Source organism: Corvus kubaryi, unplaced genomic scaffold (assembly GCF_017639235.1).
Source record: "Corvus kubaryi isolate FWS band 111438036 unplaced genomic scaffold, C.kubaryi_AGA036_p1.0 split1-131, whole genome shotgun sequence".
Lineage (NCBI taxonomy): Eukaryota > Metazoa > Chordata > Aves > Passeriformes > Corvidae > Corvus > Corvus kubaryi.
In genome coordinates, this window is record NW_024582073.1 from 488,578 (window position 1) to 512,272 (window position 23,695).

Sequence of the window (23,695 nt, forward strand, 5' to 3'; positions counted from 1 at the left end):
AATGGTTATGTAAGTACAGATGGAATTTGTCAAGAGTTGTATGCTGCTGTAAAATCCTGAATGATGCTATTAAACCAAATCCACAAGACTCACTTATTCTACTGGCACATATATCTTCTCTGCTGGCTACCACTAAGGACTCTTGCCTGAAGTACCCTCATGCTCCCACAGTCAGACCTCTGGGTTTGACTTGCAATAAATACTTCCTAAAAGGGAATTTAACCAGCTGTCCCTAGCTGCTGCTCTAGATTTGTAAAAAAGGTTGTACGGACATGTGCAAAAGGAGCGTTTCATCAGTATTTGCTCATCCAGATATGCACATGTGCTGGAAGTGATGTATAAGCTAGCTGAACTGAAGCCTTTCCTCCAGGTCTTCCAATTGGCATGCACTCATGATGCCCTGAAGGCCTTATAGGATCTATGGGATCAATAATCAAAATGAGTGAATTTTGTTGTACAATTGTCTCTATTTTAAGCATTAAAAGCATTTAGGGTGGGGGAAAAAAAGGATTAGAAAATTATCTAATGGAAAAAAAGCCCTGAATACTTGGAATAATTAGCATCTGTGTTAATTTTTTATGACAAAATGTTTTTGGAATATGTGTCATGTACCTGATCCTTAGGTCACCATTTCAGTAGTAGTACTAATTTTTTTTTTTTGTGTATTTTAATGTATAAATTTTCGTCAGTACTGAACAGCAATAAAAATATCAGTACAGATATTATACATGCAGTTCATTTACTGTGCTTTCTTCACACTGCCTGATCCTACCTAGGATTATTTGCAAATAATAGAGGAAAAGACTGGCAGAGTGGAGGTGTTAAGTAATAGTTGGGTGGTTTATCCACCCAACTATTCACAAGCTTTTTTTGCATTCAAGTGATAAGGAATACTGAAGCTTATTGAATATTCTTGTGCTGTTGAGCATGGGAGATGTACATGGAGACTGATTTTGCCAGTTTTCAAATATGTATCATACTATTCACCTTCTAATTTCCTCATGATTATGATATTTGGTGTTTTTCATTTACAGTTACAGGAGACTATCACTCATCTGAAAAATTCTGTCTTTTAAAGAAGGATTGAAGATATAAATATGGTTGCATTTTTAAGACATGAAAATGGAAGGCAAATTAAAGTACTTTATTATTATTTGAAATCACATTTTTGTTTGGTGCTATTCCCAGGTTTTTGTGTGCTTGATTCATGGTTTGTGAAGGATTAGGGCTGGCAATTCCAACTTTCAAAGTGGTTTAGGGAAACAACTCCAGTCTATTTCTTTTAATTCTGAATAAGTCTAACTCCTATTCCAGAAAGAAAATCAAATTCATGGTGTGGACTTGAGTGGGGAGAATTTATCCTACTTTATTTGCAAGTAGAAGCATATATGTGTTTGATGGCTGGTTAAAGGAACGATTTGTGCTGCCTCTGTCATTTATTACAGAAGTATAGCCATGCTGGGAGTATAATTCCTGTTGCCATGGAGTAGCAATGCATATCAGTGTTAGACAAATTTTAGAGTATGAAACAAAAAATATACTGGGCTAGCTCTAAAACAGAGAAGGGACCTTTAAGCAGAAAGAATATAACTCAGTCTTGAATTTGCACAAAACTTACCTTTCTTTCACAGTGTGTCCTTTAAAAAAAGACAAATAGTGGTTTCCTGTTGATACATTTCATCTAAATGAGATCACAGTGTCCTCCAATTTTCCATAATAAAATTGAACTAGTATTGACTCTCATGACTGCATAAAATTCACTGGTAACACTTGAAAAGCTCAGATGTCCTGTTCAAAGACCAACCAATTCACACTGTCTCTACCTGCAAGATATGCTGACATAAATGTGAGAGAGAAAAATTGAACAAAAGGAATGGAGGTGTTTTAGTATAAATTACTTACATTCTATTTCAGTTTATCACCAGTTAAAATACTTGCTTTTTCAGAAGCAGAAAACTCAGAAAATTCTAGATTTCAATATCGGAAAACTAAAGAAAAATTACTGCCAATTAGATTCACTTTCTGTTGCTGCAAGCTTTGAAAATAAGAAAAAACTTCACAGAATCTAGCGGCACGACTCAGTTGAAATCCATTAATACCTTGATCCCTGGTATTAGTACTTGTGCTCTCTGTTGCCTAGGGAGGAAAAAATAAGGACTCGTGGGCAGTAAAATGAAGCAGTAATGGCTTTTACTAGCATGGTCTATGGCCACCAGAGCTTCATAAATACCGGCAAAACCTTTCAGAGAGGTTTCCCTCTTGCAGTACTTGTGTGTGGTGCTTCTGCCAGGACCAAGCCCAGCACAGCAAAGCATCACATCAGGAGGTATGACCCAGAGTGGGAAGTTTGCTCTGCCTGCAGAGTAGCCACTGTGGTGGTCACTTTGTGTGTTCCTGATCTGGCAGAGACAAACATATAGAAAATCAGGCTAAGAGGGAAGGAAGACCCACTGCAGGGTGATTTAGAACAGAATAGCCATTCATTCACACACACAGAGACACGTGCAGAGTGAACTCCAGAATTCTCTGTTGGCATCTCCACCACCTAGAAAACATGATGGTTAAATGAAATTAAATGAAAAGTAGGATAACAAGGGAAATGTAATCCAATGGTTCACTATAACTCAGTTTGTTGACATTTGGTGTTGACAAAACAAATGTAATACATATGATTTTCAAAGGCTTTAGTCATTCCCTATGACTGTTACATTCCTTACTGAAGGCAAACTTAATTTTCATAGCTGCCTACAATTCTGTACGTGCAGCTGTATCCAAACATATTTGGAATGTATTACCAGTGTTCTCCTTGAACACTTTTTTTTTTTTTCTGAAACAGAAGGAAGAACTGAAACCAAGAATGTCATAGACAGATGGTAAAAAGCTGTTCTCAGTATCATGGAACACTGCACAAAAGTTGGGATGTTGAAGAATAAAACTAAAAAAAAAAGTAACTGATGAGGCTGAAACTGAACCCCATTTTTAAGAATGCTATCATGTGGCTACAGACACTACTCTGAATTTCCTTATTTGTGTACTTTTGCAATGAAAGGAATGTTTTTCATTCCATCTGCCCACACTGGCATCATCCTGCCCTTAACTATGATTAGATGGTGAGTTGGCACTACCTAATATTCATCTTTAGATGTGACCCTGCACTGCAGTTATTTATGAGAATGTTCAACACTCTCTTGGCTCTTTTTCCTGAATAGACATACTCATCTATGAAAAACAGTGAATTTGTTTTGGGTTTTTTTGTTTGGTTGTTTGGTTTGGTTTGGTTTGGTTTGGTTTTTTATCAGGGTATTGGTTTTTATATGCCAGCAATATCCTAAATAAGAAGAGTTGAATGAAATGAAATAATGAAAAATTATTTTTTGAAATTTATACTGAAGATTCGATCATAGTTTACTTCAAATTTCAATAGAAATGTTACATACGATGGATTCTGTCTTTTGATTACTGCTTTCCTGGACATCAGCTTTCTAGGAGTATGTGAATCAAATGCAAGGTCTGCATAGAAGGAGTAAACCGGAACAATTTAAGAAAGAAGTAGGAGAGTCCTGTTTAGGACCCGCCTGACTGCCCAGTCCCGTTAACTGCAGACATCTGTGTAACAGGCCTTGAAGTCTGTTTAGGATGACAAAACCCCTAGCCTCTGTCTTCATGTTTCATGGACCTTCCATTACAAAAAAATATCACAATGAACATTTTGTTTCACATGCTGTTTCCCATAGGATGAGGGAGTGACAGTTTCACTACTCCTGTCAGATATGCTGTTAAGAATCACAAGAGAATCATAAGAATATTATAAACAAATTTACACAAACAGAAGCTGCACCCATGCCGGTCCTTTCATTCAGGCTTGGAAGTTTCTGTGGCTTTATAGCTTTACAGTTCCTTTATGGCTTCCTTATCTCAACAAATAGGAGCATAACAATACTCCAGAAGTACTGAGAAAGGGTGAGTGTTAAAAGAGGAGGAAGGGCTAGATGTTAGACGCTATGTATAAAACTATACTTCACATGAAGTGAAGTATATATACGTGACCTGAATCTTGTAATAAATATTTTCTTTAATATTTAGATGGTTTGTACTTCAAGTGTTTATTTAATTGTAACTGAACTAGAAATAACTTGCACTTTTTAAGTAGACCAATAAAACATTAGTTAGACTAGCAGTAAAATCTTGGTTCATATATGACAGGCTCCCTTTTTCCCCTAACAGTCTTTTGATGGTAACATCAGGGGTGATTTCTTACTAACTGTTCCTTATTGCTGAGCTCTTCTTGAAAGAAGGTCTATTTTCTTTCTTTAAAATCTTGGTTAACAGACACTTAGTTTTTGTCAAATGCTTCAATACTGAATTTGATTTCCCTTCCTTACACAGCCCATAGGAGACTTCAGGTGCAACCCTTATTCTAGCGACTGTTTAATTCCTGCCTCTGCACAGAAGCTGGGTTCTTGACATGTGGAGAAAAAGATAGGGGAGAAATGGGATTAATGAGCACCTAAAAGAAAAATATAAAGGTTAAAAGGTTATAAATCAAAGTTTGTATTTAAAGATTAGAACCCCTTGGGGTTATTCACGCTATAAATTTTTATGCTTGTATTAAACCAGAGATTTTTCAGAGTGACTAGAACTGAAACTATTGTATTTAATTTGTCTGTAAGACAGTATTTAATTGATATACTGCTACTGTTAAAAAACATGAGTGGTCATAATAGATCACAATAGGACAGGGACATTTCAGAGTCAAGAGCGCTATGGCATATGTTCACTGGTATGAACAGCTGGAAAAGGGACAGCCAAGCTGATAGCATGGTCAGAACCGAGGAAGGAAAACATGTTATCTGGGATTGAGAGGAGAAAGGATTATTTTTGGAAGGAGATGTATTTCTAGGAGTTGTCCTGAAAAATTGCATTTACATCAAAATTGGGTGGGAGAGATGACTGGTATAAACATAAATATTAATGAAACAGTTAGTATTTCTGCTTTCAAGCTAGGCAAAGTTTACGGTGAGAGAGATGTTGCATGTTAATAAACTACCAGGAAAGACTAGAACAGAGTGAGCAAATTATTGACATATTAGCTTTTCAGACAGTCTGCAACAGAAGTTTGGGGATATGAGGGCTTTATAGCTAGTTTAATGTGCCTGTAGGAGCTATGTTTCTTTACGCTGGATGTAAACAGCTATTTGAATGTAATATTTGGAGGACATATCTTTTTACATGACTTGAGATTTCTAAAGATATAATCCATAGATCTAAAAAATATTTTTATGTAACTTTTTAAATTATCGCGAAGGGCTTAGTGAATTTTTTCCATGTTAATTTTTAAGCATCTGATATTGTACCATTAAAAAGTGAGCAGAATCTTCTTTCTGTTAATCAGTGCAATTGTGTTTTTTGTACCTCTTTGGGGTTTGTGTAGGCAATGCTCTGTGCTCTGTGGCAGAACATTTCACAGCCTCAGTTGTGTGGAATAATACTTTGGTCTCAGACATACACCTGATAATATCATTGTATTTCTCTGACTTTTATAAATTAGCTGAATATTTTTACATATTGAAGAAGAGTATGGAGTATGTATTTAAGTCTAAAAGGTTTTAGAATCTGGAAACAAACGTGCAAAGTAAAATTCTTGTGATTAAATGAAATCCGTGTGCACACATGCAATATAAGCAGAAAGAAAAATGGCAAGTAGACTTCCTGTCTCTAAATCTCTTAAGTTTGGTATAATTTTCTGCTAAATAGTTGCTACTTCTACAATTAAGAATGAAGCCACATAAAAGACTGCTGATTTTTTATCTTTACTTATAAAAATGACAAATCAGAGAGAGAGTTCCACTGGATGAGGGTAATTTTGCAGATCATTAGCAGGCAAATTCACATTCTACCACAACCTGTACATCTGACAGTTGAGGAATTTCAAATATATAAAATATATATTGCTTGTGTAATAGTGTAAAATAGCTAATTTTTAGATTTATGAACTCCAATGTACCAAAATCCTCAGCTGACATGAATCAGTGAAGCTATACTGGTTTATGTGAGATGAAACTCAGACACCGTGTCTCAAAGGCTGTTTGGGTATAACTTTTGTAATAATCTGTATATACTTTTATGAATAACATGGTTCCCAAATGTGCATATTTTGGTCAGTGTTTGGTAGTTTGGATGGTTTGAGTGATGAGTATTTTATTCAATTGGGAAAATATTTTCTATGACCATTATTAATAGATGTATTTCTTTGCTGAATTTACTTTTGTTTCTATTAAAAATTGTAAAGGCTATTGACTTATAGTGTGAGTCTTTTCCACCCTATTCACATTGCAATCTCTCAGACACATATTTGAGGTAGGAATAATATTTTTAATAAGTAAATTCATAAAACCACATAATGGAATTCTTATTACAGGCAAAAATTTGAGATACAGTACATGGGCTATAAACCAGGCCACTACTTGAATATTTTTTCTGCTAAGAAAGTTGGCTTTAGCATGTGTGATTTCCCAAGCCTCAGTGACAAAATCACAGACATTTTCAGTTCTTAATTATTCATAAACCATATTAATGATACTTAGAAAGTGCAGTTATTAGAAAATAATTAAAGAATAACCATCTATATTACTACAGTTTGCAAACAAGTTATTAAAATAGAAGGTATTTTTGAAATTATATTTTAAATTGGATGACCACATATATTTATGTACTTGTGTGTTACATTTTAAGGATCCTTTTTTATTTTTTTTTTCAGTGTCATGTAATGAAAATAAAAGTTCCTTCAGTGTATCATAATTAATCAGATCTAATGTGATAACATTTCAAAAGTGATCAAGAAGAAGAAAAAGATATGATGATCATAGAAGGATGCACTATACACTGATACAGATTGTTCATGATAGTCTGTTTATTATGGATGATCTATATGTCTGCCTTCTAAAACAAATTAGAAGAAAACGAAGTAAAATCATTGCTACATATTATGTCTGTTGAAATAACATATGCTTGTTTCATATCTATGCACTTGTACTAGCTCAGTGGTAGAAGAAAATGTGCAAAGAGAAAATGTGCAAAGCTACTCCAAATGAAACTACATTGTTGCATACAGTTACAGTTTAAATACAATAATTACCCTGTTTGATATTAATATATTCATTAAGATTCTCTTTGCTGGTAAATATGTAATAATGCCAAGCTTCTTTGTAAGCGTGAGGTTTGCAGTTTAGATGACCACCAATAAAACTATCTATCTGTAAGGGTTCAAGGTGTGTTGATGAGATCCTATTTAGATTCTCAACATAATCAAGACTGTGATACAGGAAAGAAATTCTTGTAGGATAAGGTAGAGGTCCATAAGGCTGTAAGTCTTCAGTGTGTTGCATACAGGGAGGGGGACCAAGGTGTTTCACTGCTCCTTCACAGAGGTCCTTTGGCTTCACTGGGGCTCAGAGCAGAAATGGATAGGAAGTAGGAAAGGGATGGGCCTCTGCAGACGCGGCAGACTCCCAACACTTGCATTTTAGGAATAAATCTATCCAGGCCTGATGACTGCTATAGGACAAGTACACTAGCTACACCACCCAGATAGAACTCTTATAATGCAGTTGTGCTATGCTAACCTTTCAAACAGGGTAAAATTTAATGACTTGGAATAAAAGAAAACATGCCATGGCTCATCCACTTTCACAGAAGCAGCTAATTTCAGATGTTTCAAACTCCATCTCCTTAGAATGGATAGAAATCGTTATTATTTTCACCAATCATCTTTGTGTTAACCATGAAGAGTCAGATCTTGTGAGGTGCTGACTTACATTGTCGTTCTTATTGTCAGTGAGCAGCTGACAAGGCTGCTGATTGTCTTGCATGAATCACTTTGACTCTTTTGAAGCAATAGATTTGAATTAAAAGTAACCATTACTGCAGAGTTAAGAATCATTATTCTTCCACTTTTGCAATCCTTACCTAAAACATACTTCAGAATGGCAGTAAATGCAAAAGTAATCTCAAGAGGGCAGCAGATATTGCCCAGATTTTTCATCCATAGTAATTTAAACGAAATTATCAACTCTCCCCCCAAAGAAGAACAAGAGATACATTTCTTAAAATTATTGCTGTATTTAGCAGCTCATAACATCACCAACATGCACATTTCTGTGATTTAGATTTAATACAAATATTTCAAAATACAGATCTGAAAAATGCTCTCCATTTTTATTACAGGGCTATTCAATAAAATATATACCTTTGGTATAATATGTTCTGTTGTATATAGCAAACCATTTTCATTGTCATCAAAAATATATTTTCGCACTTGCGAATTACAGGGGACTTGAATTCCTCAGATAACCCATGTATTGGATACAGTATCTTGAACCGGCTCATAAATATGTAGATGTGATACAGATGTACATTTTCTGTTAGAAATGGAAAGTGAAAGATCTTTGAGAATTCTAAACTTACTAATGGTTAAGCTACTTTAACTGTCTTTATGCTACTTTCATAGATATATAATAAGACATTATTTTCATTGAAAATATGCTTAAAATAAGGCAATTTTTGTGAGAATTTAAATCGTATTTTTTCTTGCATGAAAAATGCATTTACTTGTAAGGTGGTCATGCCTCCCTTGCTATTCTAAAATCACTACACACAAAGCAATAAAATTACAGAGCTAAGCATCCTCCAAGGATGAAATCACAGTGAAGAAAGCTGTGATATACTTTATGCTGTAAATCATGTTGTATCATATCATATGATGATACCACAATAGAAGAGAGCTGGTTATTTACACAGTGGTTCTGACTGGAAAATGTAAACAAAGATGAGTCAAGCACCTCAGCAATGCATTGACTTGCTAGTTCATATCCAAGGTTTTACAATGTTGTTCATTTAGTTCTGTTGTTATCTTGACATGAGGCACCTGTTTTTAAGATAAGAAACTGGTCAGATGATGAAGTGTCAGTGAGGCTTTCAAGTAAATATGAATCCATTCCATTTTAGTTCATTAGTAAACCAAGAGTACAATAATCTATGAGCCAAGAAAGATGAAATGCTGTTAGATTTATGTGCACTGTAAGAAGTTCTATGACAGAATGACTGTTGTTTTCTAAGACATATAAGCTCAAGAAAATCTCCAGTACAGTAAATAATATTTTCAAATAACTGTTTAAGTAAAATTCACATTTTAACATAGACTAACAAAAGTCTGACAGTTATTCAGAAGCTCCTAGTCCCACTGACATTGTTGCAATTGGCTTGGAAAAGCCCAAGTGTATTTGAACGTCACTGTAGGTATAAACAATTGAGCATTAAAAGGTATGAGAGTTCTTTCCAGAACTAAATGCTCTTTCCTTTTAAGGTCAATTTGAAGGTGACTTCTGTTGTTGTGAATTGCTTTTCTCCGCCAGAGGACTTCATTAGATAGATTCATTGTTGCAGGAGACAGCCTGTCTAGCTATTCTTCCTCACTTCACAGTGTACTTCCCCTCACTGAAGAGGTCCCTGCTGTCTGTGCAAAGTCCTGAGAACCACGTGTTCCTCTTTGTACCACTGTTACAAGTAGTATCTTCTCTTTTCTTTATTTAAAGGGGTCCAATTGTTCTAGGTTATTACACTGTGTTCATAGTTGTGGTAAACCCTAATTATTAATTTGAAAAATCTATCTGTGGCAGATTAAAAAATAACCACTAGTCTCAGGTTATTCTCAGGAGATTGGTTTCAGAAAGATGTTAAGTACTCATCCTGTATATATGTCTCATTTCCCAGGGTTTCATGGCCTTAAGATTCCACTAACCAGACAAAACTGTCATACTCAACTATTACTCCTATTAAATGCATTAATCTTCTCACAGAGATTAAGAATTCTGTCTTGTAAACAAGTGATATATAACAGTTCTTCCTCACTTATGTTTCTAGAAGGTATTTCCCCAGAAACTCCTTTGGGGCACTTCCTGATTTCAGGAGTTACCACCTCTTCTGAAATAATGGTCGTTTAAATTTCTCTTCCCAACCCTCCTACACCTCTTTTTCATGCTAAAATGGCTTGAGCTGATGAATCATGGTTCTTTTCCTTCCTTGCTGTTTATCCTCCTGCCCTTGGAGCTTTGAAGATAATCATTCAGGCATGTTTCTTCTCCTAAAAGCTATTTTAAAATTGAGAAGTCAATTGAGAATGTCATTCCTAGGAGGGCTGGTGAGGTTTAATATCCAAAAAAATTATATTCGTGTCCATGTTAGTAGCAAAGAAATATAGATAGAAGTACTTATCAAAAATCCTAATGAACTTTCAATTACCTTTATTTTTCACTTCACATCTCCTAATATATTACATAAAGGTCTGATTTCATCTTTTAAAAGAAGTTTTCAGATGTTTTAGAATCAGGACCATAACCTGGCCCAGAAAAAGTATGTGGAAAGTGGCAGGAATAGTTTTATGATTTGTTTTACTGCACCAGGCAATATGGATACTTCTGATTCAATCTCTTTCTAGGTATTTATCTCCACCTAAAAAAATAAACTAGTCATTTATAACTTTTTATTCCCTCAAGGATATCATTATGTCATTATACAAGGGATATACCATTGTATTATAGGATCTGTATGTCAAGGCTCTGTAACAAGGTCCCAAATACCATGCAAGGAATTTGATCAAAGTGCTTTCAGTGTAGAAGTTATATTTTACTATGATATTTAACAGGAGATCTAATAAAACGGACGCTTTATTTGGATGCTGTTGAGTGGTAATAGTAGGAGTCCCATTTTCAGACAGAGTCCACCTTCACTTGATTGTTGTTTGTAATCAATGGAGAAGGTTTACTTCTCATTCTGTCTCCTGCATCATTAGAACTATCCTGGAAAAAAACTTTTGCTGTACAGAAAGTGACAATAATTCTCTTGTATTCTCTTCTGAAGTTCTGGTTCAGGAGTCCATATACTATAGCATTAAGGCAGCTGTTGAAATATGCCATGTAATAACTAGATACAAACAACCACTCTGGAATCCTAGGGATTACAGTTTTTGGGTTGACAGCCACAGCAAGGCCTATAAAGTTCAAAGGAGCCCAGCAGACTGCAAACAGTACAAATACCACAAACATGGTTACAAAGTTTCTGAAGTCATGTGGTTTCAGCCTAGGGTTGTTATCTGGTTTAACCCTTCGCCTTACCTGAATAACGAGGATCCATATTCGCAAGTAACAGAAAGTAACTATGGCTATAGGAAGCAGGAAGTGGAAAAACACAACTGCTATAGTATATGCTGAGCTCACAGACTGTGCAAATGTACATGAGTAAATCCTGGGGTCATACTGTAGCGATCCCACAAACAGGTTGGGCACGATAGCAACAAATGTTAGGACCCATATAAGAACAATATAGCACAATGAATTCTTGTCGCTGTACAGCTTGTCGTATTTGAGACTGTGGCAGATATAGCAGTACCGATTGATAGCGATGCCTGTAATATTGAAGATTGATCCAATGACACTTAGGCCCATCAAGAAGCCACTAATCTGGCAGTGTAGGTATCCCAGTTTCCATCCGTTGTGAAACACAGATGTGAGGACCAGTGGATAAGGGTAGATAGCTACTATCAAGTCTGCAACTGCCAGGCTTACAACAAACACATTTCCTGTAAAATAAATATAAAAAGGCAAGTATTAGTTTTTCTTTTGCTTTTTTCTCTCATTTCTGCTCTTGATATATTAATGAGCAGCCTCAGTGGAACAATTTAAATGTAATTAGTTTCTACTTTCTAGCTCAAAATTCATTGTCATATATCAGAAATAAGACACTCATTTTTAGTTTAAAAAGGTAGCTTAACTTAAAGATGCACCTTTTGAAGATAAACTGTCTTTAAGCTTAATTACCGTGACCTATTATTTTTATCATGTCATTTATCTGGATTCTTTCAATCACGCAGACTTAGAATTCATATAAAATTAAAATATTCAGAACTGTAAGGCTTGCTTTGGTTTTAAATAGTCTCTCTTGAAAAATCAGCAGAAATAATATTTCTACTAGATTTCCAAATTCACATTTATCTTCTTTAAATTTCTTTCATTACATTAGCCGTTAACTTTTCCAGTCCTGAAATTAAAATCTCTTTTCTCCCATTTATATTTCAAGCTCCCATGACTTTAATATGACTTTTACTTTACTCTCCTTGAATCTGCTAGCAAGTACTTCTAAAAGTCTAGTTGAACAGAGACTTAGTTGTCTTTCCTGAAGACAGGCTCTTCAGTAAAAGAAAAGATGCTGGGCAAGCAATTACCTAGACAGTTCCCAGACAGTACTGATGCCCCATTTTTCTCTGCCTCCAAACTGGAAAATTAAGCAATGAAACATTCTGCTGCTTCCTTTTTTAACAAAGGGAGATGATATTCTTAAAAGACAATGGAATCCATCATGTTTATAATTCATTTTTTGAGAAGAGATTATATTTTCTTTTTTTGGTTGCTTAAATGATAACCTTAAATGAGGCATCTGAATGCCTCCCAACCCTTCTAATTTCTAAGAAGCTCACAAGAAACATTGATGTCACTTTTATTCATATCTTTAAAATAACTATTACATGTCAAGCTCTAGTTATTCATGTCCATAAGTACAGAAAGCTGTAAATGTTATCTATACACGTTTGTAGGTGTACAAATGCATAGATACATAGGCATTTGTGTGTTTGAGATTCTGCTTTGGAATTCTGAGATTATTCATGGAAGGTGAAATGCAAGCTTCTATTGCAACCTGTAATAAAATATATTATTATCTTTAGATGGTGTACAATTTCATTATTAATCAAGGCACACTTGGTGAATTGTTTTATGCATTTATTTTGAGCATACGAAGTACAAACACATAATAACAGGTTAGTAGGAAAGGCAAAAGTATCTGTGGACCAACAGGGTATTTTAGCTGCTAAAATTTTCAAAATTATTTTTTTAATATATTATTTCAAATATCTTAAAATGTATAGTCTCTTACCAATCTTAGGCTTTAAATGTCCAGTTAGAAATGTTCAATCTGCAAATACTGACAGAGGAAAACATAGACATTATCTTTCTCCGGATGCTACCTACACTGTTGTGTTTAAATTTTGATACATGCACAAAGTACCACATTTGATGTTTATACTAATGGCAGCTGGAACAAATGGCCTTAATTAAAAGACTGCTGCACTAGTTATCATAGGTTTTGTATATGGATTTATAAATAACTTTCTTGTGATAGTGTCTGTAGTGGTTTCGTCTTGTACTGGGGATTCACTGCCAGACTGAAATATGCTTATCCTGAAGCCTTTGGCAGAACTCCAGATCATTTCAGCACAAACATCAGAGCTCCTTTAAGCAGAAGATGACACAGAAAAAAAGCACTGCTTTCAGATTCTATCCTTGATGTAGTGGCAACTGATACAAGAACAAGAGACTGTATGGAACTTAGAGCTCTTTGTTTATGTGATGAATCAAGAAGAGGAAAGTAAATGAAAAGGTGCTGTTGGCAGGTTTTTTCCCCTGTCCAGAATATTGCAGGATTGATGAAATGGTAACATACAAACTCCAGACACTTATTAAAATGTAATACTTGGAAGAATTCTATTTATATTGGCTTATTAACTTACTGCTTAGCTGGAGACTGTCCATCCTAAATTTCTTTCTCTGCTATCCACTAAAACTTCTGCTGCTGCTCATCATTATTATTGCTAATATTGTCATTATTTACCCACTTTAGCCAAATAATAAGGAAAAAAATTAAAAGGGTTTTTTCTCTTTTAAAAGGTGTCGTATTGAAAGGTGACAGATGGCATATATTTATCTGAATCATTTTAGCTTTGGAAAAAAATGAGTCTAGGAAGAGTAGGCACTCTGTCTCTGAATCAATCAAATTTCAGGCTTCCATAAACTCATGCATCATGGTTGCTCCAGCTTTTTTCAACTGGCTGCTGTAGAGTGACAAACTGAAAGTCTTGGAAACACAAGCTGTTTCATGTGAAAATTGGAGGCTAGCAGGAGGCTAGCAGGATATCCTAGTAGCCTGTCTTAAAAAAAAAAAAAGAAGAAAGCATGAGTTTGGAAATCAAGTCCCAAGCTGCCAGCTCATGGTTAGCATGTCAGCTGAATGAATAAAGCGTTGGGGCTGGAAGCTGCTCGGAAACCAGATACCTGTTTGCAGAGAGGACTCTTAATTTGCCTTTCAGGAAGGGTTATCTTAAAACTTGAGTTCAGATACATTTTGCTTATAAGGACGGAAATTTTCTTGCTAAGACAGAATAGAAAATTCAAGTAAAAAAATTTTTGGCATTAGTATGTTTGTTGTATATTTTGAGGTTTGTTGTTTCAGACCCTGAAGCTGGATCTGAAATGAAGTTGAGCTTTCATATGTTATATAATAAACAATTTTAAAAAATGCTCCTAGCTTTAGGTACCACAATCACTGGCAAATATTGCTAATTTAAGAAATTCCTATATTTTAATGGCATATGGTGAAATTAAACACTTATGTTTGTAGAACACTTTCTATTTTAGAGGTGAGTACCGTAAAAATATATATAGGAAGGGGTTAATTTTTTATCTTCAAAGTTAGGTTTGAATAGAATGCTATAAATGAAGCCTGAAGCTCTATACTGAAACTTTAAAAAGGCCACAAAATCAAAATCTTGAATAATCTTCCTCGAAGAAAAAGTATTCATCCTCCTTAGAGAGTAAGATCACGTTACTGTGAAAAAATGTGATTTTTGTACCTAAAGAATACATTATTATGCATTAACACCAGCTGGCTGAACTGAGAAGGCAGAGGTTGAATTTCTTGACTTTGACATAAGCCAAATAAGCTTTAATAAATTTAAGCAAATGTTGTGCAATGGATGTATGTGGAAGAAAGATAATCTACTGGTAACCAACTTGAGCAGGTTATGTTTTTAGATGCTGTCTAAAGCAATGTTCCACTAAATATTTTCACCACCCTTACTGGAAAAGAAGCCTTTCTGCTCAGTAAAGACATAACAATATCAAATCTACCTGCTGAATATAAAGCTGCATTAAAGCAACAGAAAATGAAAAAGTGTTTTCCCAGACAATATGACTTTTCCAAGAGCACAATACAACATTAACTGAGTGTAAAAATTGTGACCCTGACAGATAATTAAAATAAATGCTTATGAGATTGCCAACATATCAAAATGAATACAAGAGCCTCAATAAGAACTACATGATGTAGTTGTATCAGTAGCAACCTGTATTTGCAGAGCATATACAAATTACTGTGTGGGTTGTTATTCCCTAGATTTAGTGCTAAGTATGTCTTGAATGACAATTAGAAAGTTTCCAGAAATTTCTAGCAACTTAAATATGTGCAGAATATTAATGGAAAAAGATTAAAGTTACATAGACTAGGTGGTGCTGAATGCCTGCCATAGACTTAGAATGGAGGGCTGAACACTTTGCCAGCAGGTCAAAAATGACTAATTCTTCTGAAAATTTTTGGAGAACTGAGGGAAATGTGGTCTACAGCATTATTTTCTTGAGTGTTAAGACTGTGAAGTACTTTTACTCTCCTGAAATGTTTAGTCTGGGTAAAATAACCTACTGTAAAAGAGGGAAGCAGCTTATGTATGGAACAAAAAAACCAGTGTTTTAAAGCATTAGGGGAATTCCAGCTAGAATATTTGGTACTCAGAAAATCTGAGTGAATTTTAGAGATCTCATATTGCTGGCAGGATCAGTAAGGCTACTTTTTCTCCTCCTTTTTTTCCCAAGATACTCTATACCTTTTAATACTGGCTGCCAAGTCACTATTTTGTTCACCTATTTCAAAGCTTTTCCTGCATAAATAATGCTTTGGCTTCTTATAACAAATGCTTTCCACAAGCCATCGTGTTTTCATCACACAGCTATATTTTGAAACACATACCATCACATTTCCATTAGTGCTTCAGACTGAAACAATTTTAGGTAAGGGAGGTTTAGTCTTTATGCTAAATGGAGTTGCTTTATCTTTTATAGATAAGACTAAACAGTATGTGCAGCAGTCATTGAAGTCACATACAAGGATTTTGTTTCAGTGGCCATTGACTCAGACCTCTAATGGCAACTTGCTGAGTATATCTTTAAAGGAAGAGGATTGTGTAATTGGTCCAACGTTGCTAATTTTTACAAGAACAAACCTAGTTTCTAATGATCAGATGCATTCATTCTTATCTACTGTCTTTTCACTACTTGTAAGATACTGCCAGATATGTTAACAGTCATTTCCAATTGTCTCATAGCTAGCCTTAATTAACAGGATGCTTTCCTATAAATGAATCATGTTTTGTAGACATCAAGCGGTATTTAAATATCATACTGCCAAGTTTGTTATGTACACAGATTTTATACATCTAATGGAACAAAAAAATTTATTTACTCTTTTAAGCACTGGTTTCTGATCATTCTAATTTTTCTACTGATTTTCCTCAAGGATAGCTTACAGAATTTTTTGGCATTATGAAATCTTTCTGATTAATCTAGCCCTTGATAAGGATGTTAATTTGAGAGTTTATGCTCCTAGCTGAAAACAAGAGTATGACAGGTGCTCACCAGCGAATGCCTTCAGCATCAGAAACTTTAAATGTGATACCTCATAACTGGGTACAGCATCAGAGAGATGAACTTCTTTCTTAGAAAGGCATTTTGTCAGGCCTCTGCTTATTTAATGATGTTTCTATGCATAAAATGGTGTCCCAATGACAAATACTAAAGCTAGATTTGTTTCATATTCCATGAACATTTTTGCTCTGAATGTTGCTCCATTAGCACCAATATTTCACTTGTAAAACATCATAAACAACTACAAAATCAAGGAGTGAAAGCTGTTTTTGTTTTTGTTTTAGGAGTACCTAATACAAATTTAATAAAATTTTCTTGTACGTGTATCCAGAGACAGATCTTAGCTCTACTCAGTGTTTCTTCTACCTGGGAGATTAACAATGTTTCAAGAAAAAGATAATTTCATAATTTTTCTAGCATTAAATTAATATTGGAAAGTTGCTGTACGTAGCAGCGCAGTTTGGGTTTCCCTGGAGGTCATGCACAACAAAAATTGCTAAATTAAAATAGTTGTAACTGGGGACAATAACCATGGCTTCTTAGGCAAAATCCCAAAGTCAAGTAAGGTTACCTAGCATGTAGGCAGCCCCAGCTTCACTGAAGAAAGATTTGAAATGTCTAAGAAACTAACAGTCCTTGCAGCTCAGCATCAAAATGGCCCAAAACAGCTGAGCAAAAATGTAGGAATAAATATTACATAAGCTCTAGTTACTCCTGGGAGCTTCATTCACTTTACAGATCATAGTATCAACTCCTCTAGATCTGAAAAGTCTATTTTTAAACTAAAGGCACTATTTATAAACCTGTCCTGACTCAAGAAGTCCACGTGCACATTAAATTTGAATACCATGATGGGACTCTGGGTTTTGGTTCTCATTAGCAAGTTAACCCTGATGTTGCCGGTGGTGATGCAGGGAAATGTGAATGGTTTAAAGCCCATAGTCAACCTTTTAGCTTTAAGCATACGTAAGAAAACCTTTCTCTTTCCTTTTAAGCTGAGAAAAGACCTTGTATTACTTCGTCATTTTCATAAAACCTCATTCAAATGTACACTTCTGTCACATCATAAAAGGGACTTTCAGACCTTCTATCATCTAGTTGGGACACTAATGAAACCAACAGGGCAATTAAAGACATTGCCACTGCCTATAGAATTAATGATGATAGGCAGGTAGCTTGTTAACACTGAGGAGAGTATTAAATATTTGAGGTTTAAAATCATTTACAATCTTACTAAAATAGAAATACTTAGTGTCAGGTAAGTTCAGATACCAAAATGACCTATGTAACCTCAACATTTAACTCCAGTTAATGGAAATTCAGGGTCCTGAATCTTACAGGTCTGGACAGCTGGAGAACTACATAACAGTATATTAGAGAGATATTGAAGAATAGATTTGTTAAAGAGCTATCAGAATAATGCATATTGTAATGTTTTGTTTCACTGTGCTGAAAGTTGAAGAAAAATTTACATAATCAGCACAGCATAAATGAAAGATTACTGATGCATTCAGAAAAGAAAATGCTATACTGTATTTAGATTAATCATCACAGAGAATCTCCCAGTGAAGCTGCAGCAACAAATAAATTTGAAATGCCTATGCCATCTTCTGGCCAAGAAAATCAGATGCATGAAAGAGTAATTGGCAGAAAATGGCAGTGGCAAATTATGTAGTATTCAGAACAAAGGAATGGTTGGGTATCAGGTCCAAGTTGACTGTTGCCAAAGAGTATGAAGATAAGATTGAGTAGTTTTCAGATATCCCAAACAACATACCATTTTCTGTGGTTTTATCACCTACCATCTTTTTCTGCATTCCTATGTGAGTGAGAAAGCTACTGCTCTCCTTCTTACAGTCTAAAAATATTTGTTGGTGCTATTTTTGGCTATTCAGTCCTGAGAGGAAAGTGGAGTTTACTGTCAAGCACAGAAGGGAATTGAATCCATATGCTGGATAAGTGCTACAGACTTGGGGATGTTCCTTGCCTCTGGCAGTTTTGTATGACATGCCAGGGCTGCTTTGAAAATATCTCTTATATTGGACCTCTCACATGAGAGGCATACTTAGTTTGTACTATGCAGCAGATTTAGGAGGTGCATGGGATATTGAGTATCTCAGTACTGAAAAGACTGAGGTATGTCTGGGTATGCCAAGAGGAGTAGCACTATCTACTGGATGAATTTACCTGACATGAAATATAAAGCACCCGAGGAAAGCAGCACTAAGGAAAAGGCCTAGACAACCATTGCTCATTTAGGCACCTAACAGGACTAGACAGGAGTTGACATTGACTGAAGATCTTTTGTGAAACTGAACTTAAAAAAATCTAAAAGTGGTCAGGGTTTGGGTCTTTTTTAACAACTTTTAGGAAATGCCATTTTAAAAAGTACTTTAAATAGCTCTCAGAGCTACAGTGCACCTCAGGATACTCTCATCTTTCTGTTACATTATGCAGTGGCATGAAATATTTTGCTTTGAGATTTTACATAGTAGGTTCATGTCCAAGATATTTTGCTTTAGAAGCAGCAGCAAATTGAACAAGACTTCTGTTCTTTTACAGAAATGTCTAAAATTTTATTGCAGCTAATACATATTTACTTTGGTAACAAGATTGTATTAAACTGGCACTGTCACGAGGCTTTATAGTTTTAAAATATAGAAATAAAAGATAAAAGTGACTCTTGTTGCCCAGCCAAGAGTGAACTAAGACATAACATAAAATATCAAGAAGGCTTGTACAGACATTGAAGTGAATCAACAAATCCTGTTGTCTTGCAGGTGAAAGTTAGAGAGCAAGGCAGGCAGATGGTGGATGTCTTAAGTTCTGTGACCCTGGTTTTGGCTCTGGTATCTGCCTGGCCTGTTCTTTCTACAGTTCACTGGGTGGGTGTGTTTTCAAGGTCAGAACATCTATCCCCTTTGAATATCAGCTTCTTCGATCATGATGACAATATTTCAGGGATCAAATAGATTTGCCTGAATAACTTATCCACTTTTACAGAAGGGAATTATATTACCACTTCTGACTTGATCTTTTCTATCTCTAATTTCTATGATTCATTTGGGAGGAAAAAAATCCTGTGGACAGCCTGTTCTCCAACAAGGTATTGCCTAGATGTTACAGAACACTGAGGTTCAGCAAGCTGTATGAAACCGATTAGAATAACAATACTGCTGATGTCAGAGGATCACGCTACTGAACTGCATCACAGTAAAATCAGTGTAAGAATTCTCTCTCTCCTTCAACTGTATTTGCACTATAGACTGGAAATATATGGAAAGGCAAAACCTATACTGTTCACAGTAATATCAGAGCTCAGATAAATAAAACTAGTAATACAGTTTGAAAGTTGGAAAAGGCAGAGATGGATGCTTATGAGATATAATTATGTTTTGTGTCTGTACAAAATCTCACAGATCTGTCAGGACTGATGCTAGAAAATGTGAAGATGCAGTCAATTCCCTTACAAATTCTAATGTGTATTTTGAGAAAACAAGTAGGAGAAAACAGGAGAGTGAAATTGCAACCACATAACTGACAGGAGAGCCTGACAGGAAAGGCTTCTGTACTGGATAAAACATTGCAAACACAAAATCACTTTCCTGAATCTCTTTGAAAGTCACACTTTTATGTAACAGGATTTTGTGGCTGAATTTGTCCAGAATTATTCATGGGATGAAAAAGAAGTTAAAAAACTCTCAAGAGGGCAAAAGATTTCATTTTCTTTCTGTTATGACTAATAACTGTGTAGCTGGTCATTCAGCCAATCCCATAGCTAACTAGAGTTCTCAGTAGACAGCAAAGCTAGTTAAATGAGTTCGTAAAATAGTCTTCCCAGTTCTTTTGCTTAAAATCAGCTGTGGTAAGACACCTGCCAAGAAAGTGGAAAATAGCATTATAGAAAAAATCAATTATATGTAGTTACACACGTGTGTTTACTCTCCCCTCCTCTATCCATTCTCTATTTCTCTATTCTTCCTTTTTTCCCTTTTCATATTTATTCCATCACCATGTTTTTTCTCTGCTCACTGACTTACAACCCAAAATATTTTGTTTCTGACAGAAGCCTTTTTCCTCCATGTTTTCCCCTCTTTTCCCTTCTTTTTCGTTGCCCCAAGTTCCTTAGAAAAGGTGAGAAGACACAGATGATTATCATATTCATTCCCACCTTATCAGTTTGATGATTTTTAGAGTGTATTCCACTGTGTCATTATCACAGACCCAGATGACTTCAATTCATCCTCCCTTTCTTTCAGTTCTTCATTTTCTCTATTGTGCTACAGCAAAAGTCAAGTTGAATGGACCCCCATAAGGGTGAGGCAAGTGAAATGGTATCAAGTATCATGGGGAATTCACCAGAATAAATGCTATTTTAATTGCAATATTAGTGGGGTTTGTTTATGAAAGTAACCGATGGTATCAGGAATTCTTACTCTTCTACATGATCAGAAATGCATTACCACTGGAAACTGAAGGATGGGCAAACAAGTGGAACTTCCATATGCATGGCAGCAAGGTGAAGGATCTTAATACCCATCTCCTCTACTGTTTGTCTTTTTCTCTTTATGATGGACAATCGAATCAAGGAAACAGGGTATGGGAAAAAACTCTAGATTGAAATAGATGAAGACCCCAAGATGTGTAGTTCCTTTCTTCTGTAAAAAGATTTAAAAACCTTGTGACATTTGCTCCAGCTATTGGACCAAAATAAACTCTTCCAGCCCAATGCTAGACACCTACATTTTCCTCCTTTTTCTATTGTTTGTATATGTCCACAGCCTCCCAGGAGAATCCTTTACTTAACACATTCTTTTGTTATTTGATGGGTACCCACACCAACTGCAGGGTTCTGCACCATCCACAATGGGGTAAAAATAAGGTAAGAAATACAACTTAAATATAAACTGGTCACACTGAGTGTCAGGCAAATTCAAAATATGACAAAACAACAATTTAGGTTTCAGACAACTTTCTTAGAGCAGATATTCTGGATTGTTGCAGCAAGCAAATAAAATGATAGCCCTGGCAATTCAAATCTGTCAAAAGCTTAGAGGAGTATATTTTTGTCCCTTGTATTATTCAAAATAAAATGGATTTAGATATAGGATAGATTTATAAGAAATTAAGGAAGGTTATTCATTATTGCCCTGATTCATTAATCATAATTTTTTAGCTCCTGTACAGTATAATTGACTCAGAAAAAATGTTCGTTTGCTTATATGTGTACTTTAAAATATGTTGCTCGTTAAACCTACAGTAGAAACTTTGTATTAGAGGAGAAAGAATGAAACACTACCTTAAGTAAAATTTATATCAAAAAAGTTGCAGGAAACATACACTTTATCTGCACCTAAACCCCCTTGTTTTTGTTTTTTGGTTTTTTTTTTACCTAAAGATCTAACTTCTAGTCCACTAATACAACTAAAATAGATATGAAAAAATAAAATTCTCAGTATTCTAATGTTATCTTCATTGCTAGTAGCAACAGTCTATAAAGAATTTAAGATAAAGTTTAACACTTATGACATTTGAACGAACATGAAAATATTTTCATTTATTCTAAGGCTCCCTGGGATTCTTATCTTTGTACAATTTAGTTTCTTCATTACAAAAGCAACTGTCAGAACAGACTAAACAGCAGGGACAAGCTGACCATAGATTTTAAAGAACTTTAAAAAATAATCTTAAGTAATTTCTCCTGTAATTCTTCAAACAAATAAAGATGTGAACGTTTTTTCAGTATTTCTTCTAGACAGCCTAAGTTAGACACTGTGACATCACTGCAGGCAAAAAGACGAAGCTATCCTAAATTCATGCCAATGCCTTTACAGTATACAATGATGCAAAAAGTACTGATGCTCATGTACATCACCTAGTTATTTTGCAACTGGATGCAATATTATACTTGCAGGCAATTAATATATCTCCACTTAAATTTTAACTGAATGATCTATTTTTTGCTATTGGTCTGAATGATAAAACTTCCATGGAAGTTGGCACTGGGTTGACCAGGTCTCTAGAAGTCATAATAAGGAGACCTCATCTATTGCTTTTTTCTTTGGTTTTGGTTAATTTTTCCCTGCATGATGGGTTTTCTCATACAGCACAGAATAAAATTTTCTATTCAAGCAGTAATTATTTCAGAGAAAACTAGTTAGAGAAATAGTGAGGTATGATTGCCCTTTGACATCACAGAGGATTTCATGTGTTTCCAACATGTACCTTACATAAGTGAGGTGAACTTGAAGGATTTTTCTTCTCTTTAGCAACTACTGGCATAGAAGTCCCAAATTTTTCAATATCCTTTTGATTATTTAATTAGAAAATACATTACTTTTACATTTAATGCTTATTAGAAATGAAATGGGGTTTGGATTTCTGCCTTTTATCTTAAGAGTATTAAATGAAGTTCTTTATTGAGAGGTCCCTTACATGGAGACACATAATTCAGCATACAGATGAATTTGCCAAACCACTGAATCCTTAGAAGAAGGCTTTTGAAAAGGAAAAAAATGGCTAAAATAATGATTCAGCTAACTCCACTGACAAGTTGAAGTAGTGTAAGTGAGCAGGCAAGTGGGTCATTGTATTGAATATTTCTTATATAATTGAATTGTTATTCCTCTCCATGTTGTTTTAGTTATTTGCCTGTTCTCTGGGGTTTACTTTCATGAAGAGTGGTGTAGAATTTCTCAGAAAGCATTTTTTTAAATTGCTTAAGATTAAACTGCTTGTTTATCAGTGAATGTAGTCAAAAAACTATGAGTCGATGGCACTAGCTAATACGAAAGAAATATATAAATGGCGTTGACTTTCAGAACCTACATATGTCTTCAGAACTTATCACTCAGTGTTCTGACTTAACGTGTTGCACAAGACGGTCCAGTCCAATGACACAAAACTGCTGAAACCTACACTTGCAGTCAAAAGTATTGGATTTTGAATTATAGTAATTTCAGTGTGGGTGCATTTAAAAGCTGTGTTATGATAGCTCATCTGAGCTATGTGTACCTATTGATTTTTGTTATGACTCAGAAATATCCTAACTGCACTTTGAGAAACAAAACACAATTTGTAAAATTAAGTTCAATGCCTCCTGTGTAAAAATGTGAATC

The 23,695-nt window shown here is 35.0% G+C and overlaps 1 protein-coding gene across 1 annotated transcript in view; it reads right to left on the reverse strand.

Annotated features, from left to right (window-relative positions):
• Window positions 1–6,351: 6,351 nt before the first annotated feature.
• MTNR1A (melatonin receptor 1A) overlaps window positions 6,352–23,695 on the reverse strand; it is a 57,033-nt gene continuing 39,689 nt past the window's right edge. The window contains exon 2 of the mRNA XM_042053461.1: window positions 6,352–11,632. Coding sequence (XP_041909395.1) covers window positions 10,764–11,632 — 869 coding nt within the window. The 3' untranslated portion in view covers window positions 6,352–10,763. The remainder of the gene's footprint in view (window positions 11,633–23,695) is intronic.